The 21,907-nt window shown below is 46.4% G+C and overlaps 1 protein-coding gene across 4 annotated transcripts in view; it reads left to right on the plus strand.

Moving 5' to 3' along the window:
- The first annotated feature begins 6,329 nt into the window (after window positions 1-6,329).
- The window catches only part of AGRN (agrin), a 247,505-nt gene continuing 231,927 nt past the window's right edge, over window positions 6,330-21,907 (plus strand). The window contains exons 1-2 of one of the 4 annotated variants that reach the window (XM_083453560.1): window positions 6,330-7,218; window positions 20,379-20,640. In XM_083453560.1, the coding sequence (XP_083309686.1) occupies window positions 6,997-7,218; window positions 20,379-20,640 (484 nt within the window). In that variant the 5' untranslated portion in view covers window positions 6,330-6,996. The remainder of the gene's footprint in view (window positions 7,219-20,378; window positions 20,641-21,907) is intronic. The other 3 variants (XM_083453561.1, XM_083453562.1, XM_083453563.1) reach the window with 3 other exon arrangements.

Here is a 21,907-nt window from a genome sequence, read left to right on the forward strand (position 1 = left end):
TTTGGTGCCCAGAACTGGACAGTGTACTCTATGTGTGGTCTTACCAAGGCAGAACAGAGTGGTACCATTACTTCCTTTGATCAGGACACTATACATGTGTTGATTCAACCTAGAATAGCATTAGCTTTTTTTTATTGCTGCATCACACAGTTGATTCTATGAAGACCTCTAGATGCTTTTCACACGTACTACTGGCAAGCCAGGTGTCCCTCATCTTATATTTGCTCAGCTGGTTCTTCCTGCCTAAATGTAGAACCTTACATTTGTTCGTATTGAAATTCATTTTGTTAGTTTTGGCCCAGTTCTCCAATCGCTTGCAATGGTTCTCAAAGGGTGTGGCAGGAGAGGATTGCAAGTGTCGCAGGAAGATTCAAGGACAATCAAAGAAACATTTAAACATTCAGTGTAGTATAGTATAGTATAGTATAGTATAGTATAGTATAGATATAATTATTTTTGCAGACTATGGATTGATATATTTTCAAAATGAGAGCAAAGCATTGGCTATTCTGCTACATTTCCCACGGCATATGGTTGTGAACTGGGATTTTCAGTTCTGAAAAATATGAAAGATCAGGGGAAAAAAGCTTCTTTGTGTTGATGAGGAGATGAGAGTTTGTCTCAAAGTAGATCTGAAATAAATTAGGTTACCTGGCAAAAGCAAGCTCACATCTCTCACTGAATTTGTATGCATACTTAAGGTACATACCGTATTTTTTCGTGTATAAGACTAGGGTTTTTTTTTTTACCAAAAAATTAGGTTTAAAATTGGAGCTCTTTTTAAACATGGGTAGTGCTGAAGGGTGTTTGCTTAATTTGGAGTCCCCCCCTTATACATCTTATACACGGAAAAATATGGTATGTATTTTGAGAATGATTCATGTTCTTATGTAGCTACATTGTTTTATATTTCCTAAATGCCCCATGATCATATTATAAAGTAGTTGTGTCCTGCATTATAAATCAAGCACAGGTTTCTTTTCGTTTCCCCATGCATTTCTTATCAATTAAAAATTTGGTGTGGCACAAGCAATTTCCCCCCCTGAAAGCGTGGACCAGAGACAAAAGTTTGAGAACCACTGTGTTAAGGTTGCATTGAATCCCAATTCTGTCTTCTGCATAAGCTATCCCTCCCAGTTTTGTATCATCTGCAAATATGATGCACATCCTCTCAATTCCTTCATCCAAGTCATTTATAAAGACATTGAACAACAACTGTCCAGGACAGAACACTGTGGCACCCCATATGTCACTCTTTCTCTCTGTGTGTCACTTTTTTGCAGCATGCTGAGGAACCATTAGTGAGTGCTCTTTGGGTTTAGTGAGTCTACCAGCTACAAATTCACTTAACACTTAACCTCACCCAGCCCACAATTTACCATCTTCCTCACAATAATATCATGGGGGACCTTTGTCAAAAGCTTTACTGAAATCAAGATAACACAACATTCACAGCATTCCCCTAATCTACCAAGCCTGTAACTCTTAACAGAGGAGGGGAAATGAGATCCGTCAGGTATGACTAGTTTTTAGAAACCCATACTAGGTCTTAGTAATCACAGTACCCTTTTCTAAGTGTTCACAGACTGACCGTCTATCGTGGTATCAACGTCAAGCTGGTCAGTAGGTAGTTACCTGGGTCATCTTCTCCCCTTTTGAAAATGGGGACATCATTTGACCACCTCCAGTTTGCAGGGACCTCACCTGTTCTCCAAGAATTCTCTAATGATTTTTATTAAATCTTCCAAATTACTATATAACTCCAATCAGAGGTGTGTGTGTGTGTGTAGATATATAGATAGATAGTTCTCCAAGAATTCTCAATGGTTATAGACAGAGACTCTGAGATTACTTCTGCAAGCTCCTTTAGTACCCTTGGGTGTAGCTCAACAGGCCCTGGAGGTCCAAATTCATTTAAAGTATGTGTTCCCTTACCACCTTTTCTTATATAGGGCTGTAGCTCCCTCCTTGCATTGTTTATTCTGTTATCACCATTATCACCAGATTGGGCATTGCTTTCCTTTTGAGTAAAGACAGAGGCAAAGTAGGTGCTGAGCAGTTCTGTCTTCTCTCTGTCACTGAATACCATTTCTTCATCTTCCCTTCGCAGAGGACCTACTACTTGTCTGTTCTTCCTCTTGCTTCAAACATAGCTGAATAAGTCTTTATTATTATTTTCAGCCTCTCTTGCAAGCCTGAGCTCATCCTGAGGTTTGGCCCGCCTGACCTTCTCCCTGCAACTGTTGGCTACTCGTGAATATTCTTCCTTTGTGATTTCCCCTTCTTTCCATTTCTTATACATGCCCTTCTTAAATCTCAGCTCATCTGTAAGCTCCTTATGTAGCCACACTGGTTTCTCTAGACGCCTCTCACTTTTCTTTCTTGTTGGAATTGTCTGCATTTGTGCTTTCAATATTTCACTTTTAAGAAACTCCCATCCATCTTGCACTCCCTTCTCTTTGAGTATTTCTGGCCATGGGATCTTGCCCAGTAGTTGTTGAAGCTTTTTGAAATTGGCTTTCTTAAAGGCGAGAGTGCATGTCTGATTGCACTCAGCTTTATCTTATCTCTGTATCATGAAACCCAAGAAGATATAGTCACTTCCTTCCAAGGTTCTCAATACTTCTGCTTTGTCTATCAGTTCATTGTTGGTGAGGATCAGATCTAAGATAGGTGATGCCCTAGTTGCTTTTTCTACCTTCTGGGAAATGAAATTGTCAGCGAAGCAACTGAGGAATTTGTTGGACCTTACATTTTTGGCAGAGTTTGAGTTCCAGCAAATATCAGGGTAGTTGAAGTCTCCCATGACTAATATCTCTCTCCTTTTTGAATGTTTGCTCTAGGAAGGCATCATTCAAGTCTTTAGTCTGGCTTGGAAGGTCTATAGCAGACACCTACAGTAAGGTCACTGTTGTTTCTCTCTCCTACAATTTCCCCTCATATACCATCAATCTGCCTTCCATGCTCCAGGTCATGCTCCAGGTCATGGATCTCTTTACATATACAGTGGTACCTTGGGTTACATATGCTTCAGGTTACATACACTTCAGGTTACAGACTCCGCTAACCCAGAAATAGTACCTCGGGTTAAGAACTTCGCTGCAGGATGAGAACAGAAATCATGCTCCGGCGGCGCAGCAGCAGGAGGAGGCCCCATTAGCTGAAGTGGTGCTTCGGGTTAAGAACAGTTTCAGGTTAAGAACGGACCTCCAGAACGAATTAATTACGTAACCAGAGGTACCACTGTATACACAAGGAGGATCTCCTCCCTTCCTGTTTGGTCTATTCCTTTTGAACAGGTTATACCCCTCAATCTCTACATTCTAGTCACGAGTTTCATCCCACCATGTTTCAATACAGTGGTACCTCGGGTTAAGAACTTAATTTGTTCTGGAGGTCCATTCTTAATCTGAAACTGTTCTTAACTTTAGCTAATGGGGCTTCCCGCTGCCGCGCAATTTCTGTTCTCATCCTGAAGCAAAGTTCTTAACCCGAGGTACTATTTCTGGGTTAGCGGAGTCTGTAACCTGAAGCGTCTGTAACCCAAGGTACCACTGTAATGCCTATTAGGTCATATTTGCCATCCTGTATGCTCAATTTTGTTTTGTTTCCCATATTCTGTGCATTAGTATAGAGACAACTGAAACGACAAGTCATCCCTCCGGCTGCTGCCTTCTTATAGTTGCCTGCCCTATAGCAGGTTTCTGGAGCACCATCTCAGTTTCCTGTGCATCCATGAAGCTATTATCTACAGTACCAGGTGTTCCCCTGTTGTTGTTGTTGTTGTTGTTGTTGTTGTTGTTGTTGTTATTCATTGAATTTATATACAATGGTACCTTGGTTCTCAAACGCCCTGATACTCAAACAACTTGGAATCCAAACACTGCAAACCCGGAAGTAAGTGTTCCGGTTTGCGTACTTTTTTCAGAAGCTGAATGTGCTCCGTTTTGAGTGTTATGCTTCCAAATTGAGTATTACGCTTCCAATTTGAGTGCCACACTTGCCACACCTCCGTTTTGAGAGTTATGCTGAGGTCTGTCTGTTTTTGCTATTTATTTTGCATTTTTGTTTTTGCGGCTTTTTTTTTTGTGACTGTGTGGAACCCAGTTCAGCTACTGATTGATTGATTGTGTGACTGCAGTACATTCTTTATTGCTTCCACTTTATGGATCAATGGTCTCGTTAGATAGTAAAATTCATGTTAAATTGCTGTTTTAGGGGTTGTTTTTAAAAGTCTGGAATGGATTAATCCATTTTGCATTATTTTCTATGGGAAAGTGCACTTTGGTTTTGGAACGCTTTGGTTTTGGAACGGACTTCTGGAACGGATTAAGTTTGAGAACCAAGGTACCATTGTACCACTCTATACCCGGAGGTCTCAGGGTGGTTCACAGAACAAAATCAAAATATGAAAGCACAAAATATATAATCAAAATAAAAACAACAACCAAATAATGTCTGTAATAATTGTCTCCCTTCCATTCAGGATTTTGTTTAAAGTTCTTCTGATCCGGTTCACGAGATTCTTAACAAACACATTTTTGCCAGGTTCAACCCATCCTGTATAAGACAACTAGATGAACAAACAATTTAAAAATAATTATAAATATTAAAGTAGTTTGTGCATTAGTGTTGCACACTTATAGTTCTTCCACAGTAAACTACTCAACTTTCCACCCTTTGGCAGGTCTTGTGCTTATTTATTTATTCATTATAAAAATTAGACTCTGCTTTGCCTTCCACAAAGCAGCTCAAAGTTGCTTACCAATAAAAAAGGAGAGGTCAAAAGAACAATAATCAGGCCATTAAAACACATTTGCAAACTAGAAAGAGCAAAACCCAAAGAGCACCACTCCCAATGAATATGTTTACAAAGTAAAATGTTTTCAGTTGCTATAAGAACGCAAATAAAGGGACGTGGGTGGCCCTTTGGTCTAAACCAGAGCCTAGGGCTTGCCGATCAGAAGGTCGGCGGTTTGAATCCCCGCGGCGCAGTGAGCTCCTGTTGCTCGGTCCCTGCTCCTGCCAACCTGGCAGTTCGAAAGCACGTCAAAGTGCAAGTAGATAAATAGGTACCGCTCCGGCGGGAATGTAAACGGAGTTTCCGTGCGCTGCTCTGGTTTGCCAGAAGCGGCTTAGTCATGCTGGCCACATGACCCAGAAGCTGTACACTGGCTCCCTTGGCCAGTAAAGCGAGATGAGCGCTGCAACCCCAGAGTCGTCCACAACTGGACCTAACGGTCAGGGGTCCCTTTACCTTTTTAAGAATGCAAATAACTTTGTGGATTGATTTTCCCCATCTTTGGTCATTTTTATTCCTTCAAGAGGGCAAAGCCTGGTGGTATTCAACTAAGATTTACTCAGAGAAGAGACCCACTCAAATGAACAAACATGACTAGGTTAGGTCCATTTCAATTTCAAAGCGTCCGCTCTGAACAAAACACGACTGAATACCAACCCTAGTGCGGAAGCACCCAGAGGATGGGGGGTGGAGAACCCTGCAACATTATTTTCTTCTAGTAGGGCTCCTGTGCTACATGACAAGCAGAAATTCAACAGGCAAAGTTCCTATGTCCTGGGAATGACTTAAATTTATGCTGTCAGATTATACATCACTTCTGGATGCAAACAGAAGGTGGAGGCAGGCAAAAGCCCAGAAAAGAGAAATAAGGGGTTTTAAACAGGGTACCCAGAAAAGAACATAAGAAAAGCCCTGCTGGATCAGGCCAATGGCCCATTTATTTCAGCATCTTGTTCTCACAGTGGCCAACCAGATGCCTGTGGAAGCAGAACCTGAGCACAAGAATTCCCTCCTCTCCTGTGGTTTACAACAAATGGTATTTAGAAGCATTACTGCTTCTGATCTTTGTGGTAAAGCATAGTCATCATGGCTAGTGGCCACTGATAGCCTTGTCCATGAATTTGTCCCATCTTTTTTTCTGAAACCAAAAAAAGCTAAGTTGGTGGTCAGATCGGATAGAAGATGAGGGGCTCGTGCACCTTTAATTGTTGTGTTGAAGAGGGAACACCCTTTTCTACAAAACTATTAAAGGTGTAAGAGCCCTCCCCGCTTTTTGCACCCTAGTTTTAAATATATATATATATATATATATATATATAACAAATAAAATCTAATTATCCAAGCAGAAGGTGTAAACCAAGAGAGCACATTGGGAAAGGCTTGTGATTTTTTAAAGAAATAAATAAAAATAAATCCACTTGAGCTCTCCAAGCAGAAGACTGCTCCACTTCCTCTTCTGCCCGTCTTAAGCTGCACCTTTAAAAGTCACATCACGTTTGGCGGCCTGATTATCCATTAACCTGATGTGAGCTGTATTTCCTGCGGGTGGCGTTTCTCCCCTTATTACTCCAGCTCTTTCTTTCTTTTTCTTTTCGCTTTTGCAAAGAAGACAGAAGCAGAGCAGCAGGCAGGGAGCCAGCCAGGAGCGAAGCTAGGCTTTCTCTTCTTCTTCTTCTCCTCTCCCCCCCCCTTTTCCTTTTCGCAAACCCTCCCCTCTGCTTCCCCCCTCCCCTTTTTCCTTATCAGCAATTCAGATCGCATGCAAATTCTCTCCCACCCCCCTTTTGCCTTTTCTCACACTGGAGAGAGAGCGAGCTAGAGAAGCAGGGGCAGGAAAACCAGGAGAAGCAAATCTCTCTTTCTCTCTGCCTCACCAGAGCTAGAAATCCATCCCTTTCTCCCCTCTTTCTTTTAGCTTTCTCCTCCCCTCACCAGCTTTCCTTTCAACCCCCTTTTGCAATAAAAGTAACCTTCCTTTCCTCCGTCTGCAAAAACCCATTTTGGGGGTGCAACTGTGCAGTTTGTAAGGGCTTGATTCTTTCGCCCCCTCTCTCTCCAGCAAAGCTGTTTCCCACCCCCCCTCCTCTCCGCCTCCCTCCTGTTACCTTTTCTCCTCTCTCTGTCTCTCTCTCGTTCTCTTTTTTGCAAGCCTCCTCTACCCACCCATCCCGCGCCCGGATTGCTTTTGTGCCGCGATGGGGTGGGAAAAGCGAGCCCCCGGGTCCCCCTTCTCTGGCGCTCGCCTCCTGCGCCTCCTCTTGCCGCCGCTGCTGCTGGCATCGTGGCTGGGCAGTTGCAATGGAAGTTGTCCCGAGAGGGAACTGGAGAGGAGGGAGGAAGAAGCCAACGTTGTCCTCACAGGGACGGTGGAGGAAATCGTGAACGTGGATCCGGTTCATCAGACATACTCCTGCAAGGTAATTCGGGGCAGAGGGAGGTGGGCTCACACACTCAATCGGCTGCGCTTCCTGGCTGCGTTGAAACCTTCACTGTTCCCCATGCCAAAGTCTCTGTTTTGTGATCTTCACTCTCTCGCAAAACTTTCACTGTCTGCTTTTTTTTTTTTTAAGAAAATTTATAACACACCCCCCCCCCCCCGCAACTTGTCGATCTCTTAATTGCAAACCTGCCGATGGGAACAAACTGGGTTGGGGAGGAGTCAGGCTTGGAAAAGATTCTTTTCTCCACACACCCGCTCCTATTTCCTAGTTTACAACTTACATCCGAGTAGCCCCACTGGACATCTCTGGAACTTTTTTTTTTTTGCTGCTATTTCTGACTGAAACAGGCCAACTTAGAAACAACTTTATTTCCGACGCCAGGCCCTTAACTGCCTCTTACATTGACTGCACCCCCCGCCAAGAAATAGTTGAGTTTTCCGTGGGCGGGCATGGACTGAAATGCTGTTTTTCCCCTGTTCAATAAATGAATGGACAAATACATCCGCACCTCCCACCCCCCAACCCGCCGATTGCCATCCATTTCACAACTGTTGCTAGAACTAAAGGGTGATGTTGCTTTTTAGTTGAGTGACTTATCACTTTTGAAAAAATAAAAGTAGAAACTGAACATTTGAAAAACAAAAGGTGTCTCTGAGGTGTGAAGTTCTTTTGCTTGTTCACGGTTATGTTTTTGGTACATTCCCGGGGAGTTTTAAAATTGCTCTCTCTCTCTCTCTCTCTATATATATTTGCTCCCAAAGAAAATGCAAGGAAGGTGTTGTAGGAGAATAGTGCTCTTGGTGCCGGTGACAACACTCATTTTGAGCCAGAATAGGATAGCGGCTTATTGAACCAGTTATTTAAAAACAGTTTGAAATGGGCTGAAGTTCCAGATAAATAATTGCTATGTATTATCCCACCCACCCAAAAATAAAACCCACTGTAATACTATAGAACACAGAAAGCTGCCTTAAATTGAGAGTCAGATCACTGGTCTATCTTGCTCAGTATTGTTGACACGGACTGGCAGTAGTTCTCCAGGATTTCAGACAAGGGTTCTCTCCCAGACTTACCTTGGGGATTGAACCTGGGACCTTCTGTATGCAAAGCAGATGCTCTGCCAGTGAGCTGCATCCCATCTCCATATGCATGGATACTTATCTGAGAGCAACCACCACTGGGTACAGCAAGGATTTCTTCTGAGGCCATAGGATTGGCTTTGTTAACTGAGCAAATATCAGTTCAGTGGAGCTCAGGCCTGGAATTATTTCCCACTTTCCCACTTCCTTCTGAGTAGTCCCAGTGGACTCCAGCAAGATAGCTTGCTCCCAAGTGTGTAATTGCGTCTCACAGATATCTAAGACTGACCTTGCTCTGGGTCAGCCTACAATCCCACCTCCATAAGTGTTAGGGGCATGAAGGCATTGGTCCTCCTCTGCAGTTGTACTTTGCAGCTGGTACTTCTAGATAGGCTGCCTCAGAGCATAGAAGTTCTATAGTTTTCACAACTAATAACCATTGACAGAACAGACCGTACCACACCCAACCTTGTCTGTAAGCCTTAGGCTAGTAAAAAAACAAATGCTTTCCATTAAACTAGCTTGCAAAGGAGGGATGGATCTCAGTCACCCTTGTTTAACAACCTCCTTGGTTTTCATGCTGACCTTGGAGGAAAGGGTTTAGCATCCTCTGCAACTAAGGCAGAAATAGATGGCTGTCGGTGGGGTAGAGTGAGCCATCCCTGTTCTGCCAGCCTGATCAAGTCACCTGTGTGGAATTCCTTGTTGCCCACAGTGACACCTTAAACAGTAATATGCAAGGCTGACGTAACCTTCAATATTTCCCCCCATGATCCTATGTTAAAGCCATCGCTTCATCCTTGCAACAATGAGTTCTGCAAATTCATTAAGCGCTGGGTGGTGAAGCCTTCTTCCTTCACCTGATGTCTGTACCCTACCACAAGATAAAAAGGTTTGTGCGCTCTGTGGAGTCTTAACACCCCCCGCTCCCAAGATCCGCAAACTTAATTCATCCAGTTTGGTCTTGGTGATGTCCAAGGCTGCGTACACACCATACATTTAAAGCACCCCTCCCCCCCAAAAAGAGATATTGGGAACTGTAGTTTAACAACCACGGAGCTACAGTTCCAAGCACCTGTAAACTACAATTCCCAGGATTCCTTGGGAGGAAATATGCACTTTCGATTTATGGTGCATGCACAACCCAAGTGGCTAAATCTGGCTAGAACTTGGTGTGATGTCAGTTCAATTCTGGACTGTATTCAGCCTTAGGACAGCATGAGGCATCTGAACTAAAAGTGCCCCTGAACATTGTGGGTGGAAGGCTACCAACTTGGATGGTTTTAAAAGAGGATGAGACAAATTCATGGAGGAGAAGGCTGTCAGTGGTTATTAGCCACAATGGCTATGTGCTCTGTGTCCACTGTCAGACGCAGTACGCCTCTCCAGCAAATGTAGGAGAGGAGAGTGTGGTTGCGCTCGGGCCCTGCTTGCAAGCTTCCCATTGTGGCATCTGGTTGCCCACTGTGAGAACAGGATGCTGGGCTGGATGAGCCTTTGCCCTGATCCAGCAGGGCTCTTCTGATGTTCTTCTGTTCCGCTTTAAAGGTTGCTTCCTTCCACCTCTATGAACAACTGCAAGTTTAGGAAGCTGCCTTTATATACCATGTCAGACTGTTTGTTCATTGCAGTCCAGCAGTTCCTTCACCTGCTTCCTGATCCTGTTAACCGTAGATGCCAGGGGGAATTTAACCTGGGACTGTCTGCATGCAGAGCCACTCAGTTTTGGGTCTCCGTTCTGTAAGTCTAAGATGAAAGAATGGAGCACTTTATGCGACGTAAAGCAACCTCCCTCCGACCCCAGATAATTTTGGACTCCAGATCCCATCAGCTGTGGCCAGAATGGCCAATGGACACGTATGATGGGAGCTGTAGTCTAGCAGTGTCTGGTAGGTGCCACATTGGGGAGTGCTGATGTAAGGCATAGCATCACTGCAAGCTTGAATCACTCACTAAAAACAGTGCAGTCCTAAAATAAGTATCTGCCAAGTTCATTTGCCTTTAACTAATCGGGTTTCCCAAATCTTTAGGCCCACTGAGATGGGAGGGATGCTTTATCCTTGTACCCAAGGAAGTTGATATATAAGATGCTGCTTGATACAGAGTGAAACCACCGGTCCAAATAGCTCAGTATTGCTACCCTGACTTGCGCTGTCTCTCCAGGGTTTCAAACGGGGGAATATTCCCAGTCCTGCATGCAGATACTGGGGAATGAACTTGAGACCTTTTGTCCTACAAATCAGATGCTTTACCACGGAGATATGTCCCTTTGTTTAATAGGATTATAGGAAACTGCTTTATACTGAGTCAGACCATTGGTCTGTGTAGCTGAATATTGTCTACACTGACTCGCAGTGGCTGTCCCAGGATTTCAGGCAGGATAATATTCCCAACGCTACCTGGGGATGCTGGGGGTTGAAGCTGGCATGAAAAGCAGGCACCCTGCCAATGAGCTATGGTCTCTTCCTGACTTCTTAGGGTGTGTGTAAAGATTAAGAAGTTAATTACCCACCATTGGAGGAGCCCACCCTCTTAGGTTTCTGCATGAACCACCGCCATCATAATGGAAGGAGGCAAGCTGAGAACACTGACCCACGTGGAGGCACAGCAGACAGCCTCCCATCTGTGAAGAGCAATTACTTGAACTTGATTGATTTAAATCTGTCTGTCCATCTCTCTCTCTCTCCCCCTCCCCTTTTCACAGTGGATTAATTTGGAAAGGTGAGCGCCACCCTCACTTCATGTTGCTTGATAAACCAGCTGATAACACACACACACACCCTCCCCACAATCTTGTCTAGATCTCAAAGTCAGTGGAAATGTAATCTTGAGAATCGCTGCACCAGTATATTTCTGTTTTGATTGATGGCAGGTCTTTTCTTTGTAACCTTCCTTCTTCTAAATCTAAACAAGTTCCTTTTAAGAAGAAAAAAGCAAGGACACATGTTTTTCATTGGGCGACTTGAAAAGCTTCAGTACATAATTATGTATTTTTAGATGGAGAGTAGCCTTCTTAAAAAGTGCGGCTAACCCCGGAGCAGGCAACCTCTTTGTAAGACTGCTTTTAAGCAAACCCAATTCCAAGTGTCTGCAGTAGAGCACATTGCCTTTATACTTCCAGGCTGGGAAAGTTTCAAAGCCACCAGCTTGGAAGAGTGTAGTATGTTCCCTCTTCTTCCACTAAACCTGTGTAATTAAAAAAAAAAAAGAAACAAGAATGACCCAGCATGGTTGCTGACAATTTCTTTTATTTATATTGCAGCGTTGGTAGGCATGGAGCTTTTCTAGAGTAGGATTAACCCAGAGAGCGCTCTGCCCCATGGAGCTCGCAATGCAAATTCTGGCAGGGGAGGAATTTTGATGGGAAGGAAAAGGTCACACCAACTGGGTGAATATGTTTGGACGCCATCATGCTGTAAAACGTTCCTCAAGATTGACCCCTGTTGCTGCAGACTCACTGCTTATTACCACCGCAAATAACCCCTGCCGCTACAAGGTATAGCTTGTGTTTGGTCTTGGAACAGAAATCTTGGTTAACTGCAGGAAGATCTTCTGTTTCTAAGTATGCCAGGAGAACTGGGGTCAGCAGGACCTGCACAGGCCATACTGATGATGATTCCCCCCCCCCCTTTATGGGCCAACATAGCTTCCTTTAAAAATAATAATTAACCACACTATTATTTATAAGGATCAAGGGTATTGAGAACAGTGGAGGTTGGTTTCTCAAAGGGCGAGTCCATGTGCCTAATTTCCTCCTTGCAACCTGTCCAGGGAGTAGCCTTTGCTGTCACTCTGTCTAAGTACCACCCTAGTAGAATTCGGCAGGACATATTGTGAGGACAAGCCAGGAATTAGCTGGCTTCATCTCTCATTGGGTCTGACTCTGAATATCATTGACTCTGACCACCTGCTGTTGGCCCTTCCTGGGCTTCTGCCCTGTCACTCCTAGTGGCCACCAGTCAAGGGGTAATTTTGAACGTACCTTTTGTTGAAGAGTTGCTTTCAAGGCAGATTCTGCAGAGACTGGCAACCATTCCCACCATTAAGGCATAAAGCAGGGGTGGCTCTGTTTGGGGAGGGGGACCCCCTGATCGAGCCCCCTCAAGTATTTCTTTCTGGAACTATCCCCCTCTACCAGAGACCCCCATTGATTTTGGTGGGGGGACAAAATGGGAAAAAAATATGGATGCAGAGCTGGAGTAGGCAGAGGCCAGCTCCCTGTTGGAGATGTCAGTGAACCCCTCCTGGCTCATCAGATCAGTCATTTGATGAGTGAAGAGCAGGCAGTAACCCGCTGTCCTCCGCTAATCAACCCAGATCTGCTGAGGGGGGTGGGTGCTTGTCTGCTTGTGTGTGAGCATGCAAGAGTGTGGGGTGACTGCATCCACCATTGGCATGTGCCCCCCTCCCCAGGCTGAATCTGCCCCTCAGGCCAAAAAAAGGTTAGCCAGCCCCTGATATGGAAGCCGTTGTTGTTTAGTCATTTAGTCGTGTCCGACTCTTCGTGAGCCCATAGACCAGAGCAGGCCAGGCACGCTTGTCTTCCACTGCCTCCTGCAGTTTGGTCAGACTCATGTTTGTAGCTTCGAGAACACTGTCCAACCATCTCGTCCTCTGTCGTCCCCTTCTCCTTGTGCCCTCCATCTTTCCCAACATCAGGGTCTTTTCCAGGGAGTCTTCTCTTCTCATGAGGTGGCAAAAGTATTGGAGCCTCAGCTTCAGGATCTGTCCTTCCAGTGAGCACTCAGGGCTGATTTCCTTCAGAATGGATACGTTTGATCTTCTTGCAGTCCATGGGACTGTCAAGAGTCTCCTCCAGCACCATAATTCAAAAGCATCAATTCTTCCGCGATCAGCCTTCTTTATGGTCCAGCTCTCATTTCCATACATCACTAAAGGGAGCCGTAGGCTTATGAAATTAGCTCAGTGATAGTGTACACGCATTGCACACAAAATGTCTTCAGGTAGCACCACCTGGAGAGTATGGGGATTGACTGGGATCTTCGGCTTGCAGAAAAGATGTTCTCCTGCTGAGCTGTGCCTCTCCCCACATGTTTGTGTGGAGGAATGAACCTAGCGGATTCCAAATTTGCATGGCAGCTGTTCCTTCAAAGTGCGGAAAATGGAGCGGGGGATGGACAGAAGCACACAGGAAGCTGTCTTCTACTGAGTCAGACCAATGGTCCATCTGGCTCAGTATTGTCCAGGCTCAGCAGCCCTTTGCTGTTTCAGACTGCGTTTGCCCAAATTGTTGTTGGCTACAAATGGCAGTGATTGCCAAGCTACTTCTGCACACCTTAAGGGCGTGAGGGAAGGCTTTTTTTTGGGGGGGGGTGTGTGTTCCTGTTCTATCAAGTCGTTTTTGGAATGGCAGCATGTTGTAGTCCAAGAACCGCTTTTGTAAATGGTGTGTGTGGGAGGGAGGTCTTGCTGTTCATGAACGGGAACTTAAAATCTCCTCTGTGTCTGTGTGCGAGTGGATAAACCACAAGGGAGGGCGAGGAAAACTGGCCAGTTGCAGCCCATCTTCCCAAATGCCCCCTTTTGTCCGCACCCCAATAAAGATTGGAAGAGGGAGAACTGGGTTGAAATCCTTTCAGAGCTTTACACCTTTCTCTATCTGGGTAAAGTTATACTTTGGCAAATGTGTATTAGCCAAATACAGATGTGTATGTATGTGTTTTAGATGGAAAATTGGAGGGTGAGAGTGAGGCCTAATCCAGCACCTGCAAAAGACCTCCCTCCCACAAGCAGGGCATATGTCTGTTCCAAAAGCTGGGCAGGGGGATGATGACCTGTTTAAAAATGGCTTGGGTAGGTTGTATTCATATGGGTAAATCAGTGGGCAGGGCATAGATAAGCCCTTGAGCTGCCAGTACCCTGCCTTTACTTACCAGATAAGTGATGTGAGTCATTGTGAATCCTGTGCTGGACTTGGCAGGTATAGTTGTGTCCTCAACCTAACCTGCCTTGCAGGGCTGTTCTGAGGATATTGCAGAGGAGAAGCAGTGGGGATGGTGGTGGACCCATCTGTGCCATTCTGAGTGAGAGAAGATGAAGCCAAAACCAGGATCTCATAGAATCAGCATTATAACTAAGGCGCACTACCACCACCACCGGATCTAGGCCTTTGCTGGTGATTAAACTGGTTTGCCCATTGCAGCTTCATGGGAGGGAAGATTGAGACTGTGCAGGCATTTAACGTATAGCATAGGTGTGTTGATTAAAATAAATAAATACAAATCTTTCATCGGCCAATTTGTACCTAATTTTCCTCTGTCAGTGATTGGAGGTTGCATAACGGATTGCATACAACACGCTGGATTTTAACCTGTTTGAGGTGTTGCAGTGAGAACCTTTGGCCGGGCTTCTTCATGGCATGATGTTCCCCCACCTGCCGCCTCCAGTTCTGCTTCTCCCCCAGTTGGGAATGTTTTAATAAGGACTGGGTGGTCCGCAGTCAAAGTGCTCTCTGAAGATGTGCTGTGCATTCCGCTGAAGTTTCTCTGTCTCTGCTGGTTAAATCCTAACCCTCCCAGGACGAAGCCTCCAATATACACAAAAGATGAGTGAGATAGAGCCAATGAAAGAAATTAGAGCTAATGCTGTTTAAACAGTTGCGGATTGCTTCCAGGCATTGCTTTCCCTGCCAACTGATTAAGAATCGAGTGGGGTGGGGGCGGAGAGGAAGGACAGAGGGCAGATGCTGGGATGGAGACTTGCTCATCTTGCTTCCCTGTTGCTGGATGGAGTGACTAAGCGAGGAGAAGAATCGAGGTGTGTGTGTGTGTCGCCCTTCTGTGCTGTTGACCCAGGTTCATTGTCTGCTCTCTGAGTCAGAAGCCAGTGGACGAAATACTTGAGTGTATGAGCTGTGCTCCCCCCTCCCTTCCCCCTTTGCTCAGACCAGCTCCTGTGTGGAATGTTGTATCTGATCTTTTGAGTCACACAGGGCTCTTTATCAGCCTGGGGGGGGGGGAGGTTTCTGCATGTGTTAGGTCCACAGTTACTGTTTGCTATTTTAACCCAGGTGCAAAAGGGAGGTTGGCCTATCCAGTTCTGTATCAGGTGTGCTAGCCTTTCGATCTAACTCATTGAATATTGACTCCAAAACTGGCAGCGAGACAGGGTCCTCTATTGCAGTGGGCTACGTAGGGAATGCATGAAAGGAGAATTGGGGGTAGTGGGAGCAGTGGGGGAACAGCTCCTGCAGCACCCCCCCCCCAATATGTGTCGCCTGGAAAAATTGCATCCCTCTGCCACATGTTGCGGACAGCTCTGTTCCTTCCCTTCCTGTCCTGCTTTCCATAGCTGATGTTTCCCCCACTCCTGAGTATTTGGAATGTGTGGTGAATGTTCCGTGATGTCACAGCAGTCCCATGGGAGCGGGTTTGAGGGGTGGGGATGTGCAGGCAAAAGATAATGGGACTTAACCCTTAACCCTTGGTCTCCCTTAAAAGGCTGACCTCCCCCCTCCCGTGTGTGTGTGTGTGTGTGTGTGTGTAAGGAGGGGAATGACTGTCCAATTAACCCCCCCCACATTTTTAATAGGAATTCTCCATCCTCAGCTAATTGATTGGATGTACCCATTAATGCTCCCAGCTGTAATTTAAACGCAAGATATTTCGTAAAAGCATTTTTGTCTTCCACGGCCCCTGCTCTCGCTGTCTTTATAAATCTCTCTAAAGCGCCCTTTTGTCGCTGGAAGGGTCTTAACTGCCACTGTTATATCCCAGGCTAGATCTCCTTATGTCTCTTCCTTCACACCCCCCCCCTTTGAAAATAAATTCTTCACGTGCCTGGTGACTCACTGTGCAAGGAGTCTTAATTGCCCTTGATGAGTTCAGTGTCTCTGCATATACTGTATGACCTTCCCATCCCATCCATTCATCCCCCTCACGAGAAGCAGAGGGTTGAAAATGCTGCTTGCAGAGTTTGACCCAGCTCTCTCTCTCACTCTCTGCCATAGCTGTCAATTTACAGATTTGAAAATAAGGGACCAGCAGCCTTGAAAATAAGGGACCAGCAGCCAAAATAAGGGACCTGCGGCCTCGCCTGTTCCAGGCACTCCAGTCTTCCTGTCCTCCTGCAGTCTGGTCAAACTCATGCTGGTAGCTTCGAGAACGCTGTCCAACCAACTTTGTAACCAGAGGTTCAACTGAATAGAATCTGAATCACATGCACCACAAGGCCTGTGCAGCCTCAACTTAAGATGGCTCCCTGGCCTGGCTTTGCACTGCAAAGTTTGCAGCAGCACGTGCAACAAAATGGCGTCCAGCATTCAAAAAACCCCTCAGCTTGCATTAACTAGCCACACACAAGGCATGCAAGCTCCACCCCCCCCCCGGTCGTTCTTAGACTTCTTATTGGGTGAGCAACACAGCCAAGCAACACAGTTGGAGCCTCCCTCCTCCCTGGCCAGGAGGGAGAGGAGCTGCTTCCTTTGAAATTTAAGGGACATCCATCAATAAGGGACAGCAGCGGGACATGGCACTGGAATAAGGGACTGTCCCTTCAAATAAGGGACACTTGACAGCTATGCTCTCTGCAGATGCTGGAACACAGGTTTTTTTGCCTTATACCTGAGTCAGACCCTTGATCCATGTAGCTCAGTTATTGTCTGCACTGACTGGCAGTGACCTTCCATGGTTTCGGGTAGGGTTCTCTCCTGGAGATGTTGGGGGTTGAGTTTGGGACCTTCTGCATGCAAAGCCGCTGCTGTACTATGGAGCTACATCCCTTTGCTTACAATATAGAAACTTAGGACGCTACTGAGGCAGACCATTTGTCTACCCAGCTCAGCATCGTCTGCATTGATTTGCAGTGCCTCTCCAGGGTTTGAAGCAGGGGATATTCCCCCCGACTTACCTGGGGACCGACCTCCTTTTAAGGCATATGCTCTACCACTGAGCCACAGTGTACTCATACAAAATAAATAAAGCAACTTCTCTTTATCAGAGGTGGGCTGATGGGGATCTACTGGTCAATCTATAACTCATTTGTGGTGGATCAGCAACAATTCTGCCTTGCAATTGATTAACAGTACCAACTAAAAAGAGAGAGAGGGGCCCTCCCATCTAAATTACTCTGCTCAGATAAATTATGCTTGGGGTGGGAATGACCAGGAGTTAGTGGGGAGGGCCATAGCTCAAAGGTTAGAGCATTTGCTTTGCATGCAGAAAGGTCCCAGGTTCAATCCCCAGCGTTTCAATGTTGGTTTGGGAAAAAGACTCCTGAGACCCTGGAGTGCTGCTGCCAGTCAGTGTAGACAGTACTGGGCTTCCCTAGTTCCCCTACCTATGGGCACGGCGTAACCAAGCATCTCTTTGCACTCAAGCTGGGATGTGAGGCCAGTCTTTGCCTTTGCTGCTTTGCAAATCCCTTTTTCTTGTGCCTTTGCAAATAACATGGGTGGGGTTCATCCTGTGGTTTTCTTTTTTTTCCTTTTCTCTTCCCTTGCCTCGACTTGAATCTGGGGTAAAGTGTACCTGCAGGGCGCACCTTGGCAAGCAGCTGGTGCGAAGGGCCTTTCATGCCTCCTTTGGCATGGTTTTGGAACTGGCTCTGTTCCCGGCGGGGAAGAGATGCATTCCATAACTCTGTGGCTTCAGGTGGCCCCTCTTAACCTGAGCTTCGGCATGTTTATTACCACGCTCTCTGTGCCCTGTCAGAGGCAGCGAGCTCGCCCCAGATTTTTCGCAGGCAGGGAGAAACGGGCACCTTTGCTGGTGTTAAAATCATGGAAACAAAACCCCCAAGCTGATTACAGTGAGAAGGGGGGACGGGGGACGGACAAGCTATGGTCTGTGATTGTTCCTCTCCACTGAAGTGGGTCTGGCAGTTCGCCAGTCTGTGGAAAATGTTCGCGCCAGGAAAACAAGGCCTGCAGTTGGGATTTTTGACACTGAAAAGGGGGTGAGATTTGCTTTTAGGTGACGGAAGCTTGGCACTTTTCCTGTGATTTAAAGAGTACTGCTTTCCCTTGTTTGTTTGTTTTTTAAAAAAACGAGTGCAAGAGAAGGAGAGGAGTTTTGTTACACCCTCCCTGCAGCTGTAACTTGACCAAGGGTATGCATCAGATTTGGGGGCCAAATGCAGACACCCCCCCCAGGCCTCTCCACCTGGCTCACAGGGCTCTCCCCATGCCATTCGCACCCCAGCTTGCTTCACACATTCCTCAACTGGTGGTGGTGTTGTTTTTTGCCCGACTGGAATGTGCCCTTGAACCCTGATCATGCCGCTTGGATGGAGGGTAGACAGCGATGTGTGAAACTAGCCTACCGTAAGAACAAAAAATTTACATTTGTCGCTCCACCCACTTTCACTTCTGGACCTGCCCACCACCAGCATGTGGCCCCCCAAAAGGTCTCTGTGAGGGGAATGTGGCCCACAGGATGAAATAGGGTCCTCAGCTCAGCTTTAGAGTTTTCTATTTTTGTTATGAGTGCCTGTTTTTTCCTCTCATGGAAGTAGTTCCGATATGACCGGCATCGATGGTTTGTAGTGCTGATATGGCAAACGTTGACGGTTTGTCTTTGCTGTCTCAGAATCGTAGATGTTCTCTCTCGCTCTGTGTGTGTGTGCGCGCTGCAATAGGGAATCGCAAGTGGCCTCCTTGCAACATCCATGCCCATAATGACGTATGCTTGAGATGTGCCCAGACAGGAAATAAAAAGGCCTGCGGATTCGGTTATGGCATCAGATCAAGTCCTCCTGTGCTCCAGCTTGCCTCTCCACCCGCGCCAACGGTTCTCTTTCCTCGGTAGCAGAGATGTAAAGCCACCCCAAGGAATATGGGGCTGGGACTTTGGGGGGATTAGTGTACAGTACTGTGGTACCTCGGGTTAAGTGCTTAATTCATTCCAGAGGTCCGTTCTTAACCTGAAACTGTTCTTAACCTGAAGCACTTTAGCTAATGGGGCCTCCTGCTGCCACCGCGCCGCCAGAGCACGATTTCTCTTCTCATCCTGAAGCAAAGTTCTTAACCCGAGGTAATATTTCTGGGTTAGCGGAGTCTGTAACCTGAAGCGTATGTAACCTGAAGCGTATGTAACCTGAAGCGTATGTAACCCAAGGTACCACCATACTGTATATGGAATTTGCTGCACACGGACCTGGCCCAGTTTTCAATAGGGGTGGTCACTGTTGAAATATTACAGTGTTGTCCAAGGATGTGGGGTCACAGAAAGATGCCTTCTACAGAGTCAGGCCATTGGTCCCATCTAGCTCAGTATTACCTGCACTGGCTGGCAGTGGCTATCCAGGGTTTCATGTAGGGGACAGTCCCAGCCATACTTGGGGATTGAACCTGCCATCTTCTGCATGCAAAGCAGAGCTACAACCCTTCAAGGACATAACACTTAGCAAAGGTTTGTCATCACAGAAGTATTTACTGTGTATTTCAAGTGCATGCACTTGACAAAGTGATGTAAGGGGGCAGACATGTCTGTTTCTCTAAGGAGCTTTCCATCTTTTAAGTCTCAACTGTTGGGGATGGATAAATAGGAGCAAGTATTCACTTATGTTTAGGTAGCCTTTGCTTCACTAGAAAGGCATTCTCTTTCCCAGAGTGGCCACTTGGATTCTCTCGTCCTATTCCTGATATTTGGTGGCACACTGGTTCTGAATGTGAGGTCTCCCATAGCCCTGATTCCAAACCTGTTTTAGCCCAGAGGCTACATTTCCTTGTGGACAACATTCTGGGGACCACATACCAGCAGTGGGCAGGGCCAAAAGTGTACAGGTCAATTAATGCAAATTTCATCATTGCACAGTAGCCCAGTTTTTCCTCACATATAAACTACCACACACTGTCCCTTTGTCCAGGCAAGCAAAAGGCAGTTCAAGGGCACATTTCAGCCAGGCAAAAACACCTGAGGAGGGTGAAAAGCCCCAGGGATGGGACGTGAGGTGGGGTGGGGGAGAGTCCTGAGGTCCTGACAGAGAAGCCTGGAGCCGCCCCTGCACCAGGACCGAGGTTCTCCACCCATCTCAACCATCATATCATTGATGGGTTTTTGTAATAATAAATGTCCTGCTTTCTTCTTCATTCTCCAGGTGAGGGTCTGGCGGTATCTGAAGGGCAAAGAGGTTGTGACTCACGAGATCCTCCTGGAAGGTGGAAACAAAGTCATGATTGGGGGATTTGGGGACCCCTTGATCTGCGACAACCAGGTGTCTACAGGGGACACCCGGATTTTCTTCGTCAACCCTGCCCCGCACTATATGTGGCCTGCTCACAAGAATGAACTGATGCTCAACTCAAGCCTCATGCGGATTACGCTGCGCAATTTGGAAGAGGTGGAGCACTGTGTGGAAGGTAGGTCTGTTGTTGTTTTTGCTGTTCAGACTTTGCCTAAAGTGTGCAGATTTCAACCTGCCTGTCCTGCCCGGCTAGATTTTGTGTATGCTGAAAGGTTTCGGTCTGTTTGGGCAAATGCCCTCTGCAGTCTTGCATACCTTGAGCAAATAACTTGTTATTTCTTCACCACTTTTGCTGCTTTGTATTGTTTTTTTCTACTTCCGTTAGTCCGGGGTGGGTGGAGGAGGGCTGTGCTGGACATTGAAGATCCCTCCCAACCACTAGAAATCGCATTCAACCACCTCTCCAACTTCTGAGATCTCACTAGAGGTCTCTCACATTCTTTAAAGCGCGATTTCACAACCACGAAGGACTAGGAACTTGGTGTGTGTTCTTTAAAAAACCAACACAGGCAGGCAGCTGAATATTCTGCACATGGTACCACATTTTGTGCTGCTGTGATATATGACCCGATTACCATGTCCCATGAGGCTGTGGTGTTATGAATGCTGAAACTTTTGGCTCGGCTGGATTTTGCTTTCTGGACCCTAAATCTTTTGATGGAATGGGAAGCAGTTCTGAGATCGGCAACTGTAAATGGTTCTGCATCTTGCTGGGCATTAGTTGGAATCTTGACTTGGGAAGCAGGGCACAGGGTGAAATCGAATGTGTTCTAAATTGGAGCATAAGCTTTAGATGGAGCTTCCATGTTCAGAGGCAGTTTACCTCTTGCTAACACTTGCTTTGAGGGACGCGGGTGGCGCTGTGGGTAAAAGCCTCAGCGCCTAGGCCTTGCCGATCGAAAGGTCGGCGGTTCGAATCCCCGCGGCGGGGTGCGCTCCCGTTGTTCGGTCCCAGCGTCTGCCAACCTAGCAGTTCGAAAGCACTCCCGGGTGCAAGTAGATAAATAGGGACCGCTTACTAGCGGGAAGGTAAACGGCGTTTCCGTGTGCGGCTCTGGCTTGCCAGAGCAGCGATGTCACGCTGGCCACGTGACCCGGAAGTGTCTTCGGACAGCGCTGGCCCCTGGCCTCTTTGAGTGAGATGGGCGCACAACCCTAGAGTCTGTCAAGACTGACCCGTACGGGCAGGGGTACCTTTACCTTTACCTTTAACACTTGCTTTGGAGGACAGAGTTTAAAAGAAGAGGTTGCTATTGTCTTTGTATACTTTTTCTTTCTTTCAGCCTCTGTTGGAAACAGGTTGCCGGACTAGATGAACCTTGTGTTCCAATTTGAATTTGGGAGCCTTGTTGTAGAAGGAAGCACATTTTGCTCCCCTCTAG

Source organism: Podarcis tiliguerta (assembly GCF_965153285.1).
Source record: "Podarcis tiliguerta genome assembly, chromosome: 8".
Lineage (NCBI taxonomy): Eukaryota > Metazoa > Chordata > Lepidosauria > Squamata > Lacertidae > Podarcis > Podarcis tiliguerta.